The sequence below is a fragment of the Arachis hypogaea genome, chromosome 19 (genome assembly GCF_003086295.3).
Source record: "Arachis hypogaea cultivar Tifrunner chromosome 19, arahy.Tifrunner.gnm2.J5K5, whole genome shotgun sequence".
Taxonomy (NCBI): domain Eukaryota; kingdom Viridiplantae; phylum Streptophyta; class Magnoliopsida; order Fabales; family Fabaceae; genus Arachis; species Arachis hypogaea.
In genome coordinates, this window is record NC_092054.1 from 15,377,696 (window position 1) to 15,403,369 (window position 25,674).

General features: G+C 34.4%; 1 protein-coding gene across 1 annotated transcript; it reads left to right on the forward strand.

Moving 5' to 3' along the window:
• The first annotated feature begins 1,870 nt into the window (after window positions 1-1,870).
• LOC112779464 (cytochrome P450 CYP82J17) lies at window positions 1,871-4,416 on the forward strand. Its single transcript, XM_025823740.3, has 3 exons — window positions 1,871-2,651; window positions 2,899-3,250; window positions 3,722-4,416. Exons 1-3 carry the CDS (start codon window positions 2,047-2,049, stop codon window positions 4,322-4,324), a joined length of 1,560 nt encoding a protein of 519 aa, XP_025679525.1. The 5' UTR covers window positions 1,871-2,046; the 3' UTR covers window positions 4,325-4,416.
• Window positions 4,417-25,674: the final 21,258 nt, after the last annotated feature.

The following is a 25,674-nucleotide window of genomic DNA, read 5'->3' on the forward strand; positions in this document are numbered from 1 at the left end:
CGGCGGACGAGTCCATCGCTTCTGCGTCCTCTACCGGCACAGTTTCGCCGCTCATTCCATCGTCACCATCCTGCAACGAACAACATACGACATGTGTTACAACAGGCGGTGGGCCACATCAACATAAACCGGTCAACAAAAACTCATAACAGGAGCAACAAACACACCTGCGACGCATGGACTCGGTCAAAATTAGATGAAAACTCGTAGCTAGGCTCCACAAAACCATTCGGCTGTCACAGTTCAAACAAACGCAGTGAGCGAGCGGAACATCGGCGTTATCAATCGTAACTACGAACACGCAGCTATAATCCCAGGCATCCTAAAATAACCCAACTAAAACTCATTCAACCGTAAGGACCAACCCTGATTTTCGGTACACATTAAAAACTAACAAATCAAATTCGGCTATGTGCCATAATAAACGGCAACCTCCAACAATCAAACGGTTAAAACTGTTGGGAAAATCGGTGACTCACGGGCCCCACAATTGAAATCAATTTCGGTGCAACCCCCCCCCCCGGCATTATCGGACGGTAAAGACCTCATTGACACCGACAAAGCGTACCTGTGAATCTCGTTGCCCTGTGTGGTCCATTTCCTTCCCTTATTGTGAATCTCGAGACAACCAGATCTCGATCTGTGCTTCCACGCCGTTCAATACCGCGTTCTCCTCCGTCGTGCACTGCCGTCTCCGTGCAGGTCGACCAAACGAACTTTCACACTGATCCCAACACAGCTTTCACCTACCTATTAATGGAGTTTGGGGCTTTAGGTTAATAACGGATTCTCGTCTTCTCCCCCTCCTTTTGGTTGTTTCTTAATTTTATCCCCAACCACTACTTTTGATTATTTGTGAACCGGCCCAATCTTTTCCAAAAATTGAATTCATTACCTGGTCCACCAAAATCTTGAATATACTTTCCCCACCGTAGAAACCTCCTAAAAAGATATAAAAAGACGATATTTTGATGCATGATTTAAGGATCCATGGGTTAGTATACTGTATAAGTATTGTTTTGAGGTATTTTGTGTTGTTTGTTTTTGTGTTTTATTATTTCTTTTTGTTCTCTTTTTATAGTTAGGGGTGGCAACGGGGCGGGTAGGGGTGGATTTTTGCTCTACCCGACCCCGCCCCGCCGTACAATAACTCGCATAGAACCCGCCCCGCTTTTACCCGCGGGTAGTAAAACATTGAACCCTAATCCGCCCCTGCGGGTACCCTAGCCTCCCCGCCCCTACCCACCCCTATAATTATTAAAATCCAATAAATTAAATTAAATTTCATAATTTATATAACTATCATCACATACATAACATAAATTAAAGTAAAAATTTAAATATGATATATTATTAATCATTTACTAATTATTTTACATATATTATACATATTATATATTAAAATCATATATATTATATATATAGCGGGGCGAGTAGGAACGGGTATTACCTAAATCCGATTCCGCCCTGCCCCTCTCAAGAACCTGCCCCGATGCGGGGCGGGTAATTACCTGCCCCAAGCGGGTAGGGGCGGAGTGGATACCCGCGAGTTCGAATGGCATTGCCATCCCTATTTATAGTGGATTGTATATTTTGAGTTCTCGTGTCGAGTACGCTTGAATTATCAAACAAAAAAAAACAAATGAATTATGAATCAATTAAATAATTCAAAAGATCCATTGATTTTTCACTTTAAAAAAAGTATTTTTTATATACAAATATATTATTTTATTATAAAAAATAATAAAATTGTTGGCACAATGAAGTCAAAATTTCAGTAAGATACTTCCAAAAGTTCCAACCATTTTTTTTCCATGTATTATTTTTATTAGCAAGAATAGTCAAAAGCAATCACTCCCATTGGGTTCACGTCATTTGTGTGACAAAAATGTCTTCGGCCAAATTTGAAGTGATATATTTGTTTTCTCTCTTCAATGACTTTTCATTAACACTATTTATCTTTGGGAATTGGTTGTACTTAATAAATGCCTTTTCACTCTTCACTCTTCACTTATTAAACTCTAATAATAATTGTGACCAGACACCATGGATTTCCTTTCACTTCCTACAATAACAATTTTGGTAGCTTTAGCTCTATTTCTTATCTACAACATATGGAAGATCAACAAAAGTGGTGATGATGAAACCAAGAAGCTTCAAGCACCAGAACTACCAGGTGCTTTACCTTTGATTGGTCACCTCCATTTACTAGGAGCCAAAACACCACTTGCAAGAATCTTTGCTTCTTTAGCGGATAAGCATGGCCCCATATTCCAAATCCATTTAGGAGCATACCCTGCCCTTGTAATTTGCAACAAGGATGCAATCAAAGAGTGTTTCACTACAAACGACGTCGTTTTAGCTTCGCGCCCAAAGTCAAGCCATGGAATTCACCTTGGTTACAACTTTGCAGGGTTTGGATTTGCTCCTTATGGCCCCTATTGGACCAAGCTGAGGAAGCTAGCCATGCTTGAACTTCTATCGCCGCGCCGCATCGAATCTTTGAGGCATGTTTATGAATCCGAGGTTGATACTTTGATCAATGATTTGTTGTCTTATCTTGGTGCGGATTCAGGGGTTAAGGTTGTCATAAGTGAGTGGTTGGAACGCCTCACATTCAATATAATCATAAAGATGATTGCCGGAAAGAGGTATTAATTAAAGATATTATTGTAAGTATGAGTTAATTGGTTAGTAGAATTTAATTTTGGTACAATAATATATTCTTATAATTCATTTATAAATCAATTATACTTAAATTCTCATCTAAAGATATGAACTTAACTGGATGACTATATAATTTTTTTTTTAGATTGTCAGTATATCAAAATTAAATTTTTATTATTATATTCGTAATTACCTAATTTTTCTTGATGTGATGAATTTCAACATGGGTAGGTATTTTAGCTACTTGAAAGATGCGGACGATGAAGAATCACATAGAATTGTGAAGCTTGTAAAAGAGTTCATGCACATTTCTGGTGAGCTTGTTCCTTCAGATTTGATTCCAATTATTGGATGGTTACCAGTACAAGGGCAAGTGCTTAAGAACATGAAACGAATTGCAAAGGATTTGGATACAATTGTGGGAAATTGGGTTGAAGAGCATGATGTGAAGAATGATGATCAAAAGAAAAAGAACTACTCATCAAGTGAGAAACAATATTTCATTGACTTTATGCTTTCCGTTATTGAAGATGATCCTGCCTCTGGCCATACCCGGGACAATATCATCAAGGCAAATATTATGGTAAGCATCTGTTTCTTTTTATCTGAATTCAAATTAATAATGTTAGGTACACAAGTAAAAATTTGGCTAAATCATCATAATCAAGTGATTTCAAAAACACATGTCGATTTTTTTTTCGGATAAATTATATTTTTTGTCTCTATATTTGTAAATTTTTTTAAAATATCTCTACTGTTTAATTTTATTTAATTTTATTTTTAATATTTTTTATTTTTGATAAAATTATTCTAAATGTTAACTCCATTTAAAATGTTAGGGATAAAATAAAATATGTTCAGAAATAATTTTGACATAAATAAAAAATATTAAAAATAAAATTAAATAAATTAAAAATATTAGAAATAAAATTAAATAAAATTAAATATTAAAAATATTTTTTTTTTTTTAAAAATCACAAATTGAAACGGAACATATTTTACCCTTCTTTCTCCTTTGTTCTTTTCTTCTAACAATATGCAACAAAAACTTTAGAATATAATGTTGGCGGGGTCAGACACAACGTCCAGCACAATGACATGGATCCTATCCCTTTTATTGAACAACAAACATGCTTTGAAGCGTGCAAAGGACGAAATTGACCTTCATGTGGGTAAGGACAAAATAGTAAAAGCATCCGACATAAAAAACCTAGTGTATTTACAAGCAATTTTGAAAGAAAGTCTAAGATTATATCCAGCAGGGCCTCTATTAGTACCTCATGAGGCAAGAGAAGATTGTTACATTCATGGCTATTACGTACCAAAAGGAACACGTGTCTTTGCCAATGTATGGAAGCTACATAGAGATCCAAGCATTTGGGCAGAACCTGAGAAATTTTCACCAGAAAGATTTATTAATGGCAATGGAGAACTTAATGAAGATCAGAATTTCGAATACCTTCCATTTGGTTCAGGAAGAAGAGCTTGTCCTGGATCAACATTCGCCATTCAAGTGATTCTCACAACACTTGCTCGCATGCTTCAAAAGTTTGATTTGGAAGTTCCAATAAAGGGTGAGGCTATTGATATGAGAGAAGGGTTGGGCATAACCTTGCCCAAGTTAACTCCCTTACAAATCATTTTGACCCCACGCTAATAATGCCATGTATATGACTTGCCTTGCTTCTATCACTTGAATTTTCCTTTGCTATATATATATAGGTGTTGACGTGTTGTCTTTGGTGGCTCCATTAATTTGGTGACTATGGTGGTTAAGGTCCAGCAACCAATCTAAACTTGACATGTGTAATATTTGAGATTATGAGAAAAAGAATTTGACTAGATATAATGACCGTAAATGCACTAATGAAGCAAGGTAAAAATTTTGAATCAATAAACAACTACTAATTAAAGGAGCTTAGTAATTTATTATGAAATTCTAAAAATAAAAAATATAAAAATTGGATAAATTCAAAAAATTGAGAAATCCTCGATCCCAACAATAGAGAGTGTAACAATAGAGAGTGTGGTTCCAGGAAGCCTGAAAAAATTAGGACTCCATCTGTAATTAGTGGGTAAAAATTGGAAGGCACTCGTCGCTAGTATGTAGTTCACAGGAGTAGTAGGGGAGGTCCTCGTCGGCGTTGAAGGTGAGAGGAAGAGCTGATTTCTCCATGGCCATTAAAAGTGAGAGGGACAGGTGGAGTCTCCGTTGGCGTTGAAGGTGAGAGGTGCAGCCGAGGTTCTCGTCGGTTGACGCTGTGAAAGGGTGTGATCCTGAGAGGGACTTCGGAGATCTTCTCAACTTTGAAGGTGTGCAAAGTCAATAACAACCCATCCATCGTTATTAACTGTCTTCAACCACACACAAAGCTACTTTCTTTCTTTTCGTCAGAAATTATCAACTCATTATTCACCCCATCAACTTCCAGACGAGGTCATACCTATTATTACTAAGCATACATCAATCCACACATAAATAATCGACTATTGCATTTTTTTTAACATTAAAAGATCACTCTATTTACAATGTTATCTGCGTAGTAACAAAGAAAAATATTACCGTCCTTAGTATCTAAATCATAAGTTAACGAGGACAAGATAGAGCACACTTGTCATCTTTTTATTGGAAGTGCATTTTATAGCCACCACTAAGGTAGCGTTTGTTTTGGGGGCAGGACACGGAGACATGGACAACACTTATTTAAAAAGTGTTTGGAAGTAGTAACATGGACAGTGGACGTATTGTCTTTTTATACTTTTGTGTCTACTCTTTCACAAAGGACAATGATGGACACGAGATTTGAAAGAGTGGACACAATTTTATAAATTTTGTTTTCCTTTTTTTCCACTGTTACCCCTTCTTATTTTTCCTATTGCGTTGTTGAGAGATACTTTTTTCTTCCTGTTCTTCATCTATCTCTTTCTTTTTCATGTACTCTCTCCTTTCTGTAGAATTTTTTATTGGGGATAGATAATTCTTTTTTTTTATCGTTTTATTTCAATACCATTTTAACCTTATATTATATTATTTGATTTGTAATAAAAATAATAACAAAAATAATTAATCTTGAAACTTTTGAAAGATAAATATTAGCAAAAGTAAAATTGATCTTTTAAAATGCTAAAAAATAATTTATAAATTGTAATTGATTTTATATAATTTAAAGAAAAATCAGTTTTTTATAAAGAAAAATTAGTTTTTAGATAAAAAAATTAGTTTTTTTTAAATAAAAATAGATTTTTATATGCAAAAACTAATTATTTTTTCATGTAAAAATGGATTTTTTTTAAATTAATTTTTTATTTAAAATTAATTTGGCTTATTAACTTAAACAAAATTTTTTATTAATCAAACTCAAATTTATTTTTTTTGTTAATCTTAACCATATGTATTCCTACATATTAATAATAAATTTTAAAATAAAATAATTATATTTATAAATTTTATTTAATATAAATACTAATATATTTTTTTATTAAAATTTTTTGCCTTTTCAAATATTTTTTTCAAGTTCCGTCTGTACTCCTACGTACTCTCATTTTTTATTAAATTAATTTGTATTGATGTAGAAAATTTGGAATCACAAGGCTATTTTAGTCATTTTATATAATATTTTAGTCTTGTCCATGTGTATCCAAACATAATATTAGTGTCTTGTCCATCGTGTCCAAACACAATACACAAAAGATAATTTTTAGTGTCTCCGTCTTATTGTCTCCGTTTCAGTGTCATGTTTTGTCCTGTCTCTAAAAAGAAACGCAGCCTAATCACCATAGGCGTGACCACCAGAGACTTGGCCATATATATATATATTGGTTTTTATGGTATCTCTTAGATCGGTAGCCAAAAAATAATTTTTCGTAGATTTAAGTTTTATTTATGGGTCTAATGAATTGTTGTCCATATAAAATAGAATTTAAAATTGCAATACTTACTTAAACAAACGAGTGAATTGAGTCAATTGACGACTCTAGTAACCCAAGTTAATTTTTTCTTTGGTATATATGAATGCATTTATTTTTTTTTCTTTTGGACAGAGATCCGGGCCAAACAACAATCTCATCCCAACCCAGTCCTCTTCCTTTTGTTTCCTCAATACCTTCACCTATCACATTTGATTTCTCTACCCCCAACAAAAGGGATCATTACATAATACCAAAATGTAAAAGTATATCAACAAAATCTAGACCTGAGACGTCTTTTCATCTTTATACATGTGCAAAAGAGAATTATATTCATCACGCGGCTCTTGTAAAAGAACCGAGGTAGGAAATTGTTGTGCTGAAGTACTAGAAGAACAAGAGGAAAATGTGAGGCCGACCTGTTCGCAGAGCGACAGAACTGGAAGAGAAGAAGGAGGTGAATTGTCAAGACCTAAAACACAGCAGACTCCCCAACCCCTTTACACAATAGGGAAATGATGGTCGTTGCTGCAGCAAGGTGCAATGAGCAAAACTTGAAGCACACCATTAAAGGCCAGTCAACTCTGGTCCAGCCCCACGAGCCAGAGCGCGCTGCCGACATCCCCCCACCTTCCAGCAACGATAATCCTCAACCAATTGACTGAGCATCTCTATAATTGCATTGGCACTTTGTCTACATCGCCTCATCACATCCTTCCAGTGGCGCTCATTCCAATCAGTGTAGCTAACCGCACATGCAACAGAGACAACCTCCCCAATCTATCAATATCATAGTCTAAAAACCCTAGATCAAGGTCAATGGGCCACCTATGCAGACTCCTCCATCAATACAACAACCCACCTGACCCTGTCTGCCCCATTTCGAAGCTCTGCTTCTGGTATCCGCACAATATAGTGGAACGTCGAGTTGTCCTCTACAGCAAATCTAATTAGTACTCCTCACCTCCCAAATAGCTCCTGACAGCAGTCAAGAACTATTTAGCAATCTGGAGACGGCAAGCTGATCCCCTCGGAGAATGTTCCTGATGGACAGTGGCCTATACTGATCCAATTCTGACGGAGAGTACCGTGACCTGTGAGCTTCACCACTTCATGCGCTAATGAGTTTGCTTCTCTAGGCACCCAGGTAAAGCCATAGCTTGGAATGCCTCTTACTAAATGTAATATGTCCTGTAGAATAACTTGAATTTCTGCAATTGATGCATGTGATTTTAATGCCTGAATAAGTATTTGATTGTCTAATTCTATGATAACTTTCTGCATTTGAAAATTTCGCGACATAATTAAGGCTGCCCTAACCGCTAATGCCTCCGCAGCTAATGGCGAAGTGGCAACTATCGTGGAGTTAATTCCTGAGAGAAGGGTCCCGTTATGGTCTTTGAATACCGCTGCAGTTGCTCCCGCAGAATGTGCTTTATCGAATGCTGCATCCACATTGCATTTGATCCATCCCACCAGAGGCGGTCTCCAGGTAACTCTGCTGCCTATTCTTGTAGCATTAGTTGACTCTTTACTGGTTCTCCTGCCATTTCTACAAATTCTAGCTCTATTAATTTAGCTTTACGAATCACCATGATAGGATTAGGAGTAGACTTCTGATATATCGCTTGGTTTCTCGTTTTTCACACTTCCCAAACTAGAAAACCAACCTTACTGCTGCAATGATCGTAATCATTCCCTGTGTTCAGTTTCATTTTTTCTAGAATATCCATCATCTACTTCCCAAAAGAAGAAACTGTTAGGGCCGCAGCATTGAATTTAGGCTCCAAACCAAGCTGCCCTTATCCAAGGGCATAGCAGCAGAGCATGCTCAGTGGTCTCCGATTCCTGCAAACAAATAGGACATATAGGAGTGTTAGTTATTCTTGTATTAAAAAGATTTCCAAAAACAGATAAAATGTTATGCGAAACTCGCCATAAAAAGATTCTGATTTTCTGAGGAACTCTTAATATCCAAATCTGTTGCCACACTCTTAATATCCAACTCTTAAAATGTTATATATGTTTTGTTTTTTATAATATATCTTACATAGACCGAAAAATAATTTATCACAGATTTTAATTTTATTTAAGAATTTTTCATTAGTTAATGAATTGTTGTATATATAAAATAAAATTTAAATCTTAATATTTATTTTAACAAATAAATAAGCTGATGACTCTATCAACTTAAATTAATTTTTTCTTTAGTACATATGAATGCATTTATTTGTGTAAGCATAAATTTTAGTTTGGGACTTCAAAACAACTAGATTTAGACCTGCAAACTCGCACAATAATGTGCGAAAAATTTTATAATTAGTTATAAAACAATCTATTTAGCTTTTTAAACAAATATAATAAAGTTTAGGATAAAATGCATATTTAAATCAAAATAAAATCAAAATTACACAATTCACCCAAAATGAAAAATGTTACATGAATTTTTTAAGTAGATATTTTTATGTAAATCGAATGAGACCCATTCGAATTATACAATTCAACACTAATTCGAATTAGGGCAACTCGAATTACTAGAGAAAATGCAAATCGAATCTGACCAATTCGATTTATGCATGGACGAAATCTTGTATTAAATCAAATAACATTTATTCGAATTACGCATGCACGTGAATACCCCACTAATTCAAATCACACCAATTCGAATTACACCTCGTAATTTCCTTATATAATTCGAACTTGACTGATTTAAATTACCATTCGATTTACTGTGATGATAACGTATATAAATATGATGTGAACGTGAATTTCTTCCATGAAAGTGAAAGACAATGGCTAGTGAGGATAATTTTCTAGTGTTGGTGCATTATAGAGGGTCGATTAAGAAAAAAACACGCTCTAGAATTAAGTTTACTCATAAGGATCCCCTCAGTGTTTTTCTGAAACCTACAACAAGCTTTGTTGAGTTCCTGAATTTTATAATCCAAAAATTGGGGTTGCAAGGGGTGAAACGGGTTGAGAAGCTATTCTATCGAATTCTGATTTTAATTTTGCGAGATGATATAAAATACGATTCGTTTGTCATAGGCAATGATGAAGATTTGGAGGTTCTGTTCCATTTTCGTCGATAATTTTTCGAGGTCAGGACCCCTGAGTTGTTGGCCAAGTTTGTTGATGTGGTCTCCAACTCAGGAGGTTCGAACCGGATTTCCCCAGCTCCAACAATGGCAGCCTGTTCTAGTTCGAGACCTGTTGGTGCCTCGTCATCCATGACTGTGATTGCACCTGAGGCAATGGTGGTTGCCTCCCCATCCTTCGCAGCTGATCTAAACCACAGTGGCGACAGAGGAGTTGGTATTACTGATGCGGCGTCGGTTTCATTACACGGTGGCACACCAGATGGTATAGACGATTTACTGCGGGATGATGATGACGATGACGATGTGGAGCCAGACATTATTGCCGATGATAGCGGTGATGACATAGTAGCGAGTGATTTAGCTGGGGCTGGCAAAGCGTCTAGCTCATGGACCCAGCAGTACCCCCGCACTTTTCAACTTTGGACTTGGATGCCATGAGACAGCAGGGAATTCCTGGCAAATCTGTTGGATTTGGTGCCCGAGATACACAGGGTACCGGAGGTTTGACAGAGTTTTAGGTTGGTCAGCAGTTTCAGGATAAAAAGGAGGTTGTGTTAAGCGTGAAGATCTATAGCATCCGACGCGGGGTTCAGTACAAAGTGGTGGAGTCCGATCATCGCAAGTATTTTAGGAAGTGTAAAGAATTTGGCAACGGGTGCACATGGTTGATTCGGATCAGTCTCCACCAGCGTAGAGGTATTTAGGAGGTAAAACGGTATAATGGACCTTATACTTGTCTTGCCATGTCGATATCGAGTGATCACTGTAAGTCCCAGGATTTTTGAAAATTATATTATAAATTAATTTTAAAGTTTAATTATTTATTTATAGGTTTAATTTTAGAAATTTCTTTATTAAAGATAATTAAAGTAAATTTTGATTAATTGAGTTTGAAATGAATTAAGATTCTTATTCAATTTTATAATTATTGAATTATTTTCTATATTTAAATTATAAAGTTTAGTAATTGTAAAATAATAATAATTTTATATGATTTGGTTTAAATAATTGAGATTTCGAAATTTAATACTTTTAATTTTTATAGATAAAGAAAATAATAAAATAAAATAATTTTAAAGGATTAAACTAGATTTTCAATTAATACTCTATACCCCTAAGTTTACCAAAATTACCTAAACTACCCTAGTCCTAACCCTCTACCCCACCGCCTTCCCTTCCCCAAGCCTAGACCTAAGTGTTTCAGGAAACAAAGAAAGAAAACGTTGAGGGAGAAAGAGATAAACAGAGACAGAAAAGAAAGATTAGGGTGAAAGGGAAGAGAGAAGAGGGAGATCCGAGAGAGGGGAGTGCCGGTGGAGGCGGTCGCGCCATCCTCGCTGCCGCCGCCGGAGTGTGCATTACCGGTAAGGGATTTAAGCTTGGCTTCTATTATTTTGGATTCCGGGAACCTTTATCGTCACTGCATGTCTATTTCAGCTCTCCGCCGCCGCTGCTTGTTGTTCTGAACTGCTGCACCGTCGTTGCCGCCGTTCGGGTCACTGGGAACATGGCAGTGATCACCGGAACCACCATCGGAGTTACCGTTATTTCAATTCAGCCGTTCGTCCTTGTTTGGGTAAACAATGCATTCCGAAACCTATGAATTAGTATTTCTGTTCTAAGTTATTTAAGGATCTAAGGTTTTGGTGTCATAGGATCGAGGGGTCTTGATTGCTGAGTTCTATGGCTGTAGCATACAACATCAAGGTGCTGTGTCGTCACCGGAGCTGCTGTTGCTCCATTTTCTCAATTATTTGTAAGCCCAGTAAGTCGTTCCTTGTTCCAAACTCTTTTAGTTGCTATTCTGTTATAGACTATTGAGTTTACGCGACATTAATATTTTAGGATTGAGCTAAGGCTATGTTTAGAGGTTGTGGCTGCTGCGGGGACGGTCGGTATTGATGTTGCTGCTGTGGAATAAGAATAAAAATGTAGTTTGTCGCGTAGTTGGATCGCGAATGAGGTAGGGGCGTCTTTCTCAAACTTGTTTTTCTTTCCAGAGTTGTTGTAAATCGATATTAATGCGTAAAATACATCTTTGGTGATTGCCTGAGTCTTATGAATTGAATTGAGTTGTTTTGGATGAATAAGATTATTAGTTTGATTGATAGATGGATCGATTGAGAAAGCTGAATATTCTGATTAGTTGACTGATGTTGTTAAAGTGGTTTTCCTTGAATTAATGGGAGAGATTTAATAATGGCATTTAGTTTAATTTTGGAAACAATTCGATTTTAGGAAAGGTTTAGTATTGAAATTTGATGTGATATTGAACCCGATTTGATATTGGAATTTGATTTTAAAACCAATTTGGAAAGGACTTGATATTTGGAAACGGTTTGTTTATTGAGAATAATTTACTATTTTGGTAATGGTTCGAACATGGTTTGAGGAACGGTTTGGTTTGAAACTGTTTGAGAAAACTGAAAGTTCTTAATTATTGATTAATGCTGTTGAATGAGGTTGATTTAAACTGCGATTTATAGGATTGGTTGATTGGATTCTGGATTTTGCAATTTCCCTGTGTTGAGTGTGGTTGTTGTGAAAATTATTATTGGAAGTGATTTGAATGATTAACAGGTGTTTGGTTTGGTTTGGTTGGGACCCGAAAAGGGTGGCAAAGTCCAAGTTTTAGAGGAGATGCTGCCGAAATTTTATAAAATTGGAAGTTTTGTTTGAAGCAATTGCTTAAAAAGATTTAGTTCTTAAACGTTATGTTTCAGATTGATTTATTTAGAAAAGAAAGAATTATGTTTTGAATTCAGATTGTTGATTAACGGAAAGAAGGATGATGAGGATTAATTTGAAATATGATTTTTGAATGAATTTGAAAATGGGATATGGATTGAGGAATGATGATGATATTGAGAATGGCTTAGATATTGATGAATGATGAATGAATTATTTATATGGCTTATGAATTTGAAATATCTGAGATACGAGGTTCCCTGGATTAAGTGCCGTGGCTTGCCACCACGTGTACCAGGTTGAAAACTCGATACTCTGTTGACCCTACGACGTAAGTGTGACCGGGCACTATATAAATTCCCGGGAATGATACCCCCATTGAGCAATATTGATTATTTGACAAAAAAAAAACTATGCATAGACTCTTGGGGATGCACGCTCGCCGTCGCCGTTGAGATCGCGAAGAGAGATGGCTCACAAGTGAAGGGAGGCCGCGGGCTTGGAACCGCCGCGCCTTCGTCGCCGCTGTTCGCCTTTCCTGTCGCCGTCGTCCAACGCGAAGCCAGCCGCGGTCGCTGCACCTCCCAGCCATGTCTGCCGCCGCCGTGTCGTCGAGGGGGAAGCTGTCGAGTCACAGGCTCCTATTTTAATATTTAGTATGTAAAGTAGTCGTAATACTTCTTGCTATCAGAGTAGCGCAGCCGGAAGTGTGACTTCTGATAGTGAGGGTGTTACATTATGGTATCAGAGCGGTCTTTCCTGTAGAGCCTGAGGAATTGCTGATTATGCTTCAATTGCATACTCTGAGAGTCAGTCATGTAGTAGGTCTTGTTTGGATAACGAGAATAGAGCTTTAAGTACATGACGGTCTATTGATAAATACCATTAATCTTGCATTGCATAATTCCTGGTATTAAGTTTGGCCAGCTTAACCCTAGTGAATTATGTATATGTAAGCACTAATGGGTTATCATAGACAATATGCGAGTTATAGGTAATGCGAATCGCGGATTTTGGGAACGTTAGGAGTTAATTCTTGAGGTTACTCGGTTAGGTGTCTTGAACTCTGCGAATATCACGTATCTTATTCCTGCTTGGTATGCTCTAAGGTTCTTGTCTGCGATACTTTTCTTGGAAAGTGAACAGATTATCTTTCAATCCTACTCTCTTGTTCACGTACGCTTTTGTTTGATCCTAACTGCATATGCCTGTTTAAAACTCTTGGTGTATTTACCTTCTTTATTTAGGCACTTCTTTTTGAATCATGTATTTTTTTTTTTATATACATTTGAATCTGTTTTGATGCAGGACACCTTTTTAAGTTCATATTTCAAGTCCTTTGTAAATAAATTGTAATTTAGTTTTCCTCTTATTTGATAATAATTACAGTCATTCTTTAAATCTTAACAAAACCGTTTTTGAATTGAAATATACAACTGCTTTTAATTTGATATGTACTTCTTTATATAAACGTTGAAAGTTTCTTATACAGTTTAAAACTAGTTGTTTTCAATACCTCGCCTATTTCTTCATTGATTTATGGAAATGTATATATACTTTAAATACAATTTGATTTTCTAACAATTTTATTACAGTTTTTACGAATATCCTGATTTGACTATATATTTAGATATTTTTCAAAGAAAGGTTTTTGTCTCTTTCCAGTTGGTCTTGTTTGGTAAGCTTCACCTAATTTATTTTTTTATTATTCGAATTTGGTTTAGCATACTATATTATTTATGCAGTTGTTGTTCTTACAAAAAAAAAATGTTGGACTCATGTCTTTATTCTCATGAATGGATCAATTTCTTTCTTAAACTTTTTATTTCTGTGGATGTCATATTTAGTTATGTTTTTAACTGCTCTTTTATTTTATTTTATTTTTTAACGTCACCATTAGTCTTAGTTTTCCATTTCTTGTGAATCTCATTCTCATCCGAGTCAACTTTAATTCGTTTCCATCTAATGCGCCATTTGTCCTTTTATTTGTCTTTCTTTAGTCAAAGACTCTTTCTTGAGAATTTTCTATTGATTAAGTTGTTTTTCCTGACGCGTTTTGTATTCCTTTGGACCAATTGAAAACTCGTTTGATAATCCATGCCTAGTGAGTTCTTGCTCGAATTCCCTTGATTTAAAGATTCTTTCTTCCATGAGCTGATTTCCTTTTAAGCGCATTGTAATTTTTTTAAATGATTTTTGCGAGGTGGTTATTCCAAATATACTCTCAAAATTGTTTTGGACCATTTTGACGAAGCTTTGAATTCTTTTGAAGAAATTTAAGTTTTGGATCAACTTTTTAAGTTGCTGAGTTCCTTTTTAAGCTTTTTGTTTCTATGAGTGACATGCTATATAAATCCTAATCGAAATCCTTTGATTTAAGTTCCTTTCCTAAAATGAATTAGTTTCCTTTTTAGCGCATCTTAATATTATTAAACACCCTTATAAAGTTGTGACTTCAAGTATATTATTGGAGTTTTGTTTTAAACCTTTTTAAACGAGTTTTGATTTATTCTTATGCAGAGTTGTCTTTGACTCTGAATTGCCTTACTTGAGTAGTGCCTCTCTTTAATGTGATTTGAACTTGATTCGGGGCGATATAACCGTCTATTAAAGTTTTAATAAAATCACTTTCAATTCAGCCTACACTCCTTTACCATATACTCTAAAAATTTCTGTATGTGATTTAAATATGTTCAACTGTAATGCATCATCTTTTCTTTTATGAGTAAAACTTTATGTTAAGTTTTCTTCCAATAAGATTGTGGTTTTCATACATGCTTGAAAAAGAAGAGAAAATACAATTTAGCTCTTAGCCAAATTAATCTTTCCATTTACAAAGTTTGTGTAATCTATTTCCACTTGAATTTATATTGAAATAACGTCACATTTACGCTTTTATTAATCTTTTGAAACATGTTTGTTATCCATTTTCTCTTTCAGAACATGAAATAATTTCCCCTTAAGTTTTCTATTCTTTACGAACAATGCATTCGAAAATATTTTTAAACCATACTCGAGTTCTATAAACTGTCTTTGGTTTGAATATTCTTCTTCCATAAACCTCATATTTCTTGATTCAGCTTGAATTCATTTCAAAATACTGTGTTGTTTTTCATCTTATTGGTCCTATCGAATCCCTTCAACTCAAGAGTTACCCTTAAAGTTATCAGTTGATCCTCTTTCCAACATTCTTCATTACTTGTTTATCCTTGTCTACTTGTGATTTCAACAATTCTTTCAAATTCTCACGAATACGATCCTTGCCGCTTTTCTTTATTTTCTAAGGTTTGTTATCCTTCTGAGTATACTCGAGATTAGTTTTGGTATTTTGTGTGACTATTGGACTTAATAAACAACACATTAAATCTTTAGGGTACGTTTGGTGGAAGCAAAAGGTGAAACTTCTAAAAGTACGACATCACATGGAATTGTGGAACTTTGTTTTACGTGACAGTTCTGTTGATGTGGAACTTATAATCAGTAATAAGGTTTGCAAAGTGTTTAACGAAATTAAGAACCATCAGATGAGTTGCCCAATGAGATACGGTTAAAAATGGTGGAGATAACTTATGTTAAAATTTGAATAGTTGAGTCTCTGGAGTTGGTATGAGATCAATATGTGGACGTTAAGTATATCGTTTTAGCCCCGACAGGTTTCATAACCTTTTGACGCCTTGCCTTACCATCACATGTTTGAAAACATTTCGTCTTGTACATCAAGCGTATCTTGTAACTTCTGTTTGCATCATAGTTATACCCTTTAATACCTTTATGCCGTATGAAAATCCTGGTATTTGAGGCTATATGTATTTATATATACTGAGAACTTTTTGCCATTTCTCTAAATGCATTCAAGAGCGAAGTGATATGAAATCTTTTTTATTTTGTACCAATTTTCGAGGACGAAAATTTTTATAAGGTGGGTGGAATGTAAGTCCCAGGATTTTTGAAAATTATATTATAAATTAATTTTAAAGTTTAATTATTTATTTATAGGTTTAATTTTAGAAATTTCTTTATTAAAGATAATTAAAGTAAATTTTGATTAATTGAGTTTGAAATGAATTAAGATTCTTATTCAATTTTATAATTATTGAATTATTTTCTATATTTAAATTATAAAGTTTAGTAATTGTAAAATAATAATAATTTTATATGATTTGGTTTAAATAATTGAGATTTCGAAATTTAATACTTTTAATTTTTATAGATAAAGAAAATAATAAAATAAAATAATTTTAAAGGATTAAACTAGATTTTCAATTAATACTCTATACCCCTAAGTTTACCAAAATTACCTAAACTACCCTAGTCCTAACCCTCTACCCCACCGCCTTCCCTTCCCCAAGCCTAGACCTAAGTGTTTCAGGAAACAAAGAAAGAAAACGTTGAGGGAGAAAGAGATAAACAGAGACAGAAAAGAAAGATTAGGGTGAAAGGGAAGAGAGAAGAGGGAGATCCGAGAGAGGGGAGTGCCGGTGGAGGCGGTCGCGCCATCCTCGCTGCCGCTGCGTCCAGCTGCTTGCGCCGCCGCCGCCGTCCAGGAAGCTGCGGTTTCTGCTCGCCGTCGCCGTTGAGATCGCGAAGAGAGATGGCTCACAAGTGAAGGGAGGCCGCGGGCTTGGAACCGCCGCGCCTTCGTCGCCGCTGTTCGCCTTTCCTGTCGCCGTCGTCCAACGCGAAGCCAGCCGCGGTCGCTGCACCTCCCAGCCATGTCTGCCGCCGCCGTGTCGTCGAGGGGGAAGCTGTCGAGTCACAGGCTCCTATTTTAATATTTAGTATGTAAAGTAGTCGTAATACTTCTTGCTATCAGAGTAGCGCAGCCGGAAGTGTGACTTCTGATAGTGAGGGTGTTACAATCACAGGCAGGGGCGGAGCTAGATGAAACATTAGAGGGGGGCCAAAAATATTTACACAATAAAATAAGATTAAAATAAAATTTTAAGGGGCTAAACTGAAATTTACATATAATTTACATGTAAAAAATTAAAATTAGGGGGGCGATTGCCCCTTTCTTTATAGGTAGCTCCGCCCCTGATCACAGGAGTCTTGATTATCATGTGATCTCGGCATTCATACTACCAATGGTTAGAGCTGATGTAACCATGTGTATCAAGGTACTGCTGAATGCGACAAAGGCACATTTCAGTTTTAGACCGACTTACAGGAGGGTTTGGTTGGCTAAGTAGAAGGTCATGGAACAGATTTACGGTGATTAGGATGAGTCATACAATGAGTTACCGTGATGGGTCCTAGGTGTACAAATGACGATGCCTGATAGTATTACAGTATTGAGGACGAGTTTTGTGCGAGTGGGTGGGCAAGTGGACCAGCAGCAGGCCTATTTTCACTGGCTTTTTTGGACATTCCCACCGTGTATTGAGGCCTTCCGACATTGCAAGCCGTTGAACAGTATTGATAGGACCCACCTGTACGGTAAATATGGTGGTACATTGCTCGTTGCGATTTCCCAGGACGAAAACTCCAATATTCTGCCGGTTGCATTCGCACTTGTAGAGGTTGAGAATGCTGAGTCATGGTCGTTTTTTCTATCCCACCTCCGCCAGCAAGTGACTTCACAACCGGGTATTCTAGTGATATCAGATCGGCACAACGGTATTAAGACGGCACTTGAGGCTCCCGACGGAGGTTGGCTACCACTTGTTGCATACCATGCATTCTGTATTCGACATGTGGCCACAAATTTTGTCCTAATTTTTAAGGACAATGATGCACACAGGCTTCTGGTGAATGCGGCATATGCCAAGATTGAGGTTGAATTTGATTACTGATTTGATATTTTACGAACTGAAGACCCTGCCATATATGACTGGACTCAGCATCGGAATGAGAGTAGGAGATTCGGACATATGACGATGAATATCTCTAAACGTGAATTCAATCCTGAAAAGAGTGAGAAACCTTCTAGTTTATTATTATGGGCAAATCAAAACAGCTTGTAATACATATATTTTGTGAATTTAAGTGCATGCATAATTTAATAAATAGAATTATGACAAATAAATAATATGATAGTTTTTTATTGAAAAATAACCTACTAATGATATTAAATTCATTATTAATTAAGAAATAATGCTAATAAACGCTATTAGATGAGGATACTTAATAAAAAATAAATTTAAAATTCTATAGAGACTACAACTTGGCAAAAGAGTTAATGTGGCAATAGAATAAGATAGAAGAGATGTCACTCTCTAGTTATAAGAAAATATGAGTATCAATTTTTATATAAATAAATTAGACTAAGACTTTGCCCAATGTACGGAGAGTTAAATTAATTATATTATATAATATAAATTTAAAATACTATATATATTGTTTAGAGATATATTAGATTATATGTAAATTAATATTAAATTTAAAAATTAATTTGTCAAAAATATTATATAATATATTTATTTAATTTGACAATTTATATATGATTTAATAATATTATTATTTAATAAAAAAGGAATACAAAAAAATATACCATTTTGTAATATAAATAATAATTGTGCTTAATCTTAATTTTGTAATTCAATTGAATAATAATATAAATTAAATTTAATGATTAAGAAGTTTAAAATTTTGTTTAGTAGCAGATTAAAATTAATTTAAATCTTATAACAGTTGATGATAAATGATAATTTAAAATTTAAAAATTAATTTAAAATTTAATAGTTATAAAAAATAAAATTATATATAAATTAGACTATAAGTAATAAAAATATTCAATTGAAGTTTATTCACCTAATTTTATATAATTATTTTTTATTTTTATTTTTTAAATAGTTACTTTTTTTTAGGTTATATTTAAATACTATAATACAATGATAAAAATTATTAGATAAAGTATAAGTATGAATATTGTTAATGTTTTGATAATTAAAAAAAAAACATTCAATTTTCTAATCTTAATTTTTTATGAATCATGACAACATGTATTTTTAACAATATTATTATAATTAAATAATATTAAAAAATATAAATTGTTAAAAAAAAGGAGTACTATATAGGCGATAAAGACACTATATAACTTATGAATATAGTTACAAAAAGAAATAGAAAACTTAATTAATACAATCACACAATCATCTAATACATATATTTAGCAAATTAAAAAAAAAATATGGTCATCAACCAAATTCTAATTTTGTAAAAAATTAGCAAGAATGAAAAAGAATAAATTAAAGAGAAAGAGACGTGAAATTATGTTAGAGAAGATAAAAAATATGTAAAGTGAATATTAATTTATATAGTAAATGTTAGGAACAAGAGACTAAGATAATGATCTGAATAGTGTATTATTCAATATGTAGAAAGGTATAATATACAAGAGGTATTTATAGGTGCTAAATGAATCAGAGTAATAAAGGCATAGAATCCTATAATTAATATACAGATATACTATATAAATATAGACGATACTAATTGATCCTAATTGATGCTAATGATTCTCTAACATCCCCCTTCAAACTCAAGTAGGAGCTAAGGATACCAACTTGAGTTTGGATAACAAAGTCCGGAAACGAGTCGGGTGATGAGCTTTCGTGAAGATATCAGCAGTCTGATCTAGTGTTCCAACAGCAATGAGACGAATAGCATCAATAAGGATACGTTGCCGAACAAAGTGACAATCAAGCTCAATGTGTTTGGTGCGTTCATGAAAGACATCATTATGGGCGATCTGAATAGCACTGCGGTTATCACAAAAAACATCAGTAGGGAACGACTGAGGAGCACCCAAATCTTCGAGAAGCCAACGAACCGAGACAACTTCAGCAGTGGTGTCAGCGAGGACACGGTACTCAGCTTCTGTGCTTGAGCGAGCAGTGAACGTTTGCTTCTTAGCACGCCAAGAAATGAGAGCGTCGCCAAGAAACAAACAGTAACCAGTAGTAGAACGACGATCAGTGGGATCACCAGCCCAATCAGCATCGGAGTAAGCCTGAAGAGACAAAGAGGAATGGGCAGAAAAATAAAGACCATGAAAGAGAGTGCCTTTGATGTAGCGAAGAATGCGTAAAACTGCTGCATAGTGAGTAGTACGAGGAGCTGACAAGAACTGGCTAAGTACATGAACCGGATAGGCGATGTCTGGTCGGGTGACAGTCAACTAGACGAGACCGCCAACTAACTGTCGATAGAGAGTCGGATTATCAAAAACAGTGCCATCCATAGGGGTAAATCGAACATTAGGCTCAAGAGGAGTAGACTCAGTGCGACTATCTGTAATCCCAGCACGAGCAAGAAGATCTGAAGCATACTTAGCCTGAGAGAGATAGATGCCATCATCGGTGGAGATGACCTCGAGACCAAGAAAATAGCTGAGAGAACCAAGATCTTTCATCTCAAAGGTACGGTGAAGTGAGGCCTTGAGATCAGAGATACCATCAACATCATCCCCAGTAATTATCATGTCATCAACATATAAAAGTAGAAGAACAACTCCACGTTCGCTTTTACGAATGAAGAGCGCATTCTCATGAGGGCTAGAAGTAAAACCAAGACTGCATATGGTAGTGCTGAACTTGTCAAACCATTCACGAGGAGCTTGCTTAAGTTCATAAAGTGCCTTGCGAAGGAGACAAACCTTATTAGAAGGACAAGGATATCCCGGAGGTGGTTTCAGATAGACTGTCTTTTTCAAATCCCCATTAAGAAAGGCATTCTTCACATCCATCTGACTGAGAGACCATTTTTTAACCGCGGCAATGGCAAGAAGAGCTCTAACAGACGTAAGACGAGCGACAGGGGCAAAAGTCTCTTCATAATCAATACCATACTCTTGCGTACAACCTTGAGCAACCAAGCAGGCCTTATAACGGTCAATAGAGCCATCAGAGCGAGTCTTGATCTTGTATACCCATCTACTGCCCACAACTTCCTGATCAGAAAAAGGATCAACCAGATCCCAAGTGCGTGCTTTTTCAAGTGCCTGTAATTCTTCTTGCATTGCTTGTTGCCAATTTGGGTTTGAGGAGGCTTCTCTGAATGTCTTAGGTTCATGTTGATGAAGAATAGTAGAAAAGCAATGGTAATCAAGAAGATGAGGAGGTGGATTCCTTACCCTAGAAGAACGAGCGGGAGGAGGAAGCATGACGGTAGGAGCAGGATCATCGTCCGGTCTGGAATCACGAAATAAAGAGAAAAAAACTGCATAAACTGATAAAACGGGTGCAGACGGAACTGCCGGAAAGAAGCGCAGATGGAACTGCCGCTTGTCTGAAGGAAGCGCAGGTGGAACTGCCGCTAGTCTGAAGGAAGCGCAGATGGAACTGCCGCTAGTCTGAAGGAAGCGCAGACGAAACTGCTGCTAGTATAAAGGAAGCACACACGGAACTGTCGCTTGTCTGAAGGAAGCGCAAACGGAACTGCCGCTTGTCTGAAGGAAGTGCAGACGGAACTGCCGCTTGTCTAAAGGAACTGCAGACGAAACTACCAGAAAAAACGCAGACGGAACTACCACAAGAAAACACAGTCGAAACACAGACGGAACTGCCACGAGAGAACACAAACAGAACTGCCACAAGAGAACGCATACGGAACTGCCACGAGAGAACACAGACGGAACTGCCGAAAGAGAGCGAAAACTATATGATTTCCTCATGAGAATAGGTAAGTAGCGGATGACAATGGCGTTTGATCATTCGACTCGAAAAAACACAAGACAGAGAAAATAGGCTAGTTGGTGAGGTGAAAAAGCATCAAAGGAGTGACAAAAGAGAAAGAAGAATGGCATAGAAAAAAATGCAAAAACTACGGTGATTTCACTGCAAGAAAAATAACCTATCATCTTCAAGGAGGATACCATGGCTCTGATACCATGTTAGGAACAAGAGACTAAGATAATGATCTGAATAGTGTATTATTCAATATGTAGAAAGGTATAATATACAAGAGGTATTTATAGGTGCTAAATGAATCAGAGTAATAAAGGCATAGAATCCTATAATTAATATACAGATATACTATATAAATATAGACGATACTAATTGATCCTAATTGATGCTAATGATTCTCTAACAGTAAATATTATTAATGTTTTGATAATTAAAAATAATATTTAATTTTTTAATTTTATTTTTCATAAATCATGACAACACGTATTTTCAACAATATTATTACAACTAAATGATATTAAAAAAGCGTAAATTGTTGAACGAAAAAGAAGTGATATATAAGCAACAAAGATTTAATATAACTCATGAATATAATTATACAAAGAAATAAAAAATTTAATGAATACAATCATACAATCACTTAATGCATACGTTTAGCAAAATAAAAATAAAAATAAAAATTATAGCTATCAACCAAATTTCAGTTGTGCAAAAAATTAGTAAGAATTGAGAGAGATAAAAAAAAAGAGAAAGAGGTATGAGATTATGTAAGATGAGATAAAAAAAAAATATAAAGTGAATATTGATTTATATAGTAAATATAAGAATAGGTAATGAGTATAAAAGAAAAAGAGAAAGAATTAGATTTTAATTAAATTTATACATATTAAAAAGAATTAACATTAACATTGAAAACAATAATGTAACTTATATAAAAATAAAAAATAAGAAAATATGAAAAGTTAAAGTAAAAAAAATCGTATAACATTATATAAGATAGGTTCTTATAAAGAGAAAAAAATACAACGAAAATTCTATAATATAAATATAAAGATAGAAAATTGTGCTCAAATCGTGTGAATTAGCTATTTAAGTTGATGTGGTATAATAGTAAAAATAAAAAAAATTAACAATACATTTATAGATTATCTTAAACTTTATTTTAATATATTACTAATAGATAAATAAAATAGATAAATAGATAGAAATAAAGTGGTCCTTTTGGTCATAATTATGACGAAAGAAGAGTAAAATCACATGAATTATTCTCCACATACAAGCGTTTTTCTCATACAAGTCTTTACAAGTTATTTATATTCACGCGCTTCGTGCCGCGTTATTTTTCTTTTTTGTTATCGTCGTCACCAACACCACCTCTTCCTCCTCCTCCTCTTCCTCCTACCTTTTTCATTGGAATTTCTTTTCATCCTTTTATTGTTTTGAATCCAATCAAATGGCTGAGGTGTGGTTCAATTCAGAAGAAAAAAATGTAACATTAGAGGAAACATTTTTCTATATTTGCAGTAAATTTGAGTGTAACACGAAGATATTTGAGTGTATTTTAAAGAATTTTTGGTGTATTTTTATTCTAATAAGTTCTGCATAATTCAAAACTTTCTCTTCCTCTTCCTCATCTTCTACTGCTTCTTTTTTTTTTTATCATCATCACCGTCTTCTTCTTCTTCTTTTCTTATTAATCTTTTCCTTTTTGTTTTACCTTCTCAAGTTTCTTCTTATTTTATTCTCTTAACAAGAATAAAAACAATAAAATCAAACAAAGAAGAAAAAGAAACACATAATGCTGCAAAATTACTTGGAAGAGGATGAACTTACATTCATTTAACTAAAAGAAAGAACGAAATAAGAAAAAATGCAGTATTAGAGAAAATATTTTTTTGTATTTGCAACAAATTTTGGTGTAATACGAAGATATTTGGGTGTAACACAAAGATATTTGGGTATATTTTTATTCTAATAAGTACTGCATAATTCAAAACTCTTCTCCTTCCTCCTCTCTTCATCTTCTACTGCTTTTTTTTTAATTATCATCACCATCTTCTTTTTCTTTTTTTCTTATTCATCTTTTTCTTTTTGTTTTACCTTCTCAAGTTTCTTCTTATTTTACTCTCTTAACAAGAATAAAAACAAAAAAATCAAACAAAGAATAAGAAGAAATACATAATGCTACAAAATTACTTGAAAGAGGATAAACTTACATTCATTTAACTAAAAGAAAGAAAGAAATAAGGAAAAGAAGAAGAAGAAGAAAAAATACAGCATTAGAGAAAATATTTTTCTGTATTTACAGCAAATTTGAGTGTAACACAAAGATATTTGGGTGTAACACAAAGATATTTGGGTGTAACACAAAGATATTTGGGTGCATTTTTATTCTGATAAGTTCTAAATAATTCAAAACTCTTCCTCTTCTTCCTTCTCATCTTCTACTGCTTCTTCTTCCTCATCTTCTTATTTCGTTTTCTTATAATTCTTCTTGGAAGAAAAAATCAAACAATGAAGAAAAAATATATAATGTTGCAAAATCAATAGAAAGAGGACGAGGAAAAAAATTCAGCAACAATAGCAACAATAAAAAGAACCACGATGAGGATGAAAACGCGAAGAAAAATGAGGAGGAATGCAAAGAAGAAGGAGAAGAAGAAGAAGGAGAAGAGCAGGAGGAAGAACGTGAAATATAAATGTTGAAGAAGAACCGTTTCTAATTTCGCGCTATTCAAAGTTGAAAAAACGCGTGTTTACACGCTCTTTAAATTAAGAGTTATTTTTGTTGAGTTTGGACTGACTTGTATAGACTTATATTGTAGCAAGTCTCAAATCACATAAAGTATTTTACTTTCTAAAAATAGTTTATATATTAAAATAAGTTTTGGAAAATAGTTTTCTAAAGTTATAACAGTCATATTTGATAAATCAAAATAAAATAATTTTTTAATAAATACAAGTTATAATAATTATATTTAATAAAATAAAACAATTTTAATAGATATAAACATAATAAAAAATAAGAATAAATATGAATATATATATATATATGAGATTATATATTAGATATTTTTAATTCTAATAAATATAAAATAACTTTAAAGTATTTTTTTTATGTGTTTCAAAAATACTATTAATTAGGCTTAATTTGGTAATATAGTGTTAGAATCTTTCATATTATCAATAAATTTGTGCAACAGATATTTATAGATTAATGACGAATGTAGATGTTACCGACAAAATTAGTGACTAATAAAATTCAACAAAATACGCAGGAGTACGTACTCCTCATCTAGCGCCCCATGAGTTTGTTCATGCTTTGCTAGGGTTTTATTGCGCCGTCTTCATGGTTACACCTTTCTTTGTCTTTTCTTCGTCAAAATCTTTTTCATTTTCTTCTACTTTCTTCTCTTAATTTCTTTTTCATTTAGTTCCCTAATTTCCATTTTCTCTCCCAATTCATTCCTCTTTTAACTCATTCCATTTTCTAATTCACTCATTCCATATATCTTATTTCTCTCTGAAATCATTAAATACCAATTCTGTTTTTCTCTACACCATAAGTAACAAATTAGAGAATCAGAACCCTCATATAATTGATAGTGATCAGGAGGATGACTTGATCGTTTTAGCTTATAAAGATGTTTCTGAAGGAATTCAAGCATGTACACGGAGTCTGTCCGGAA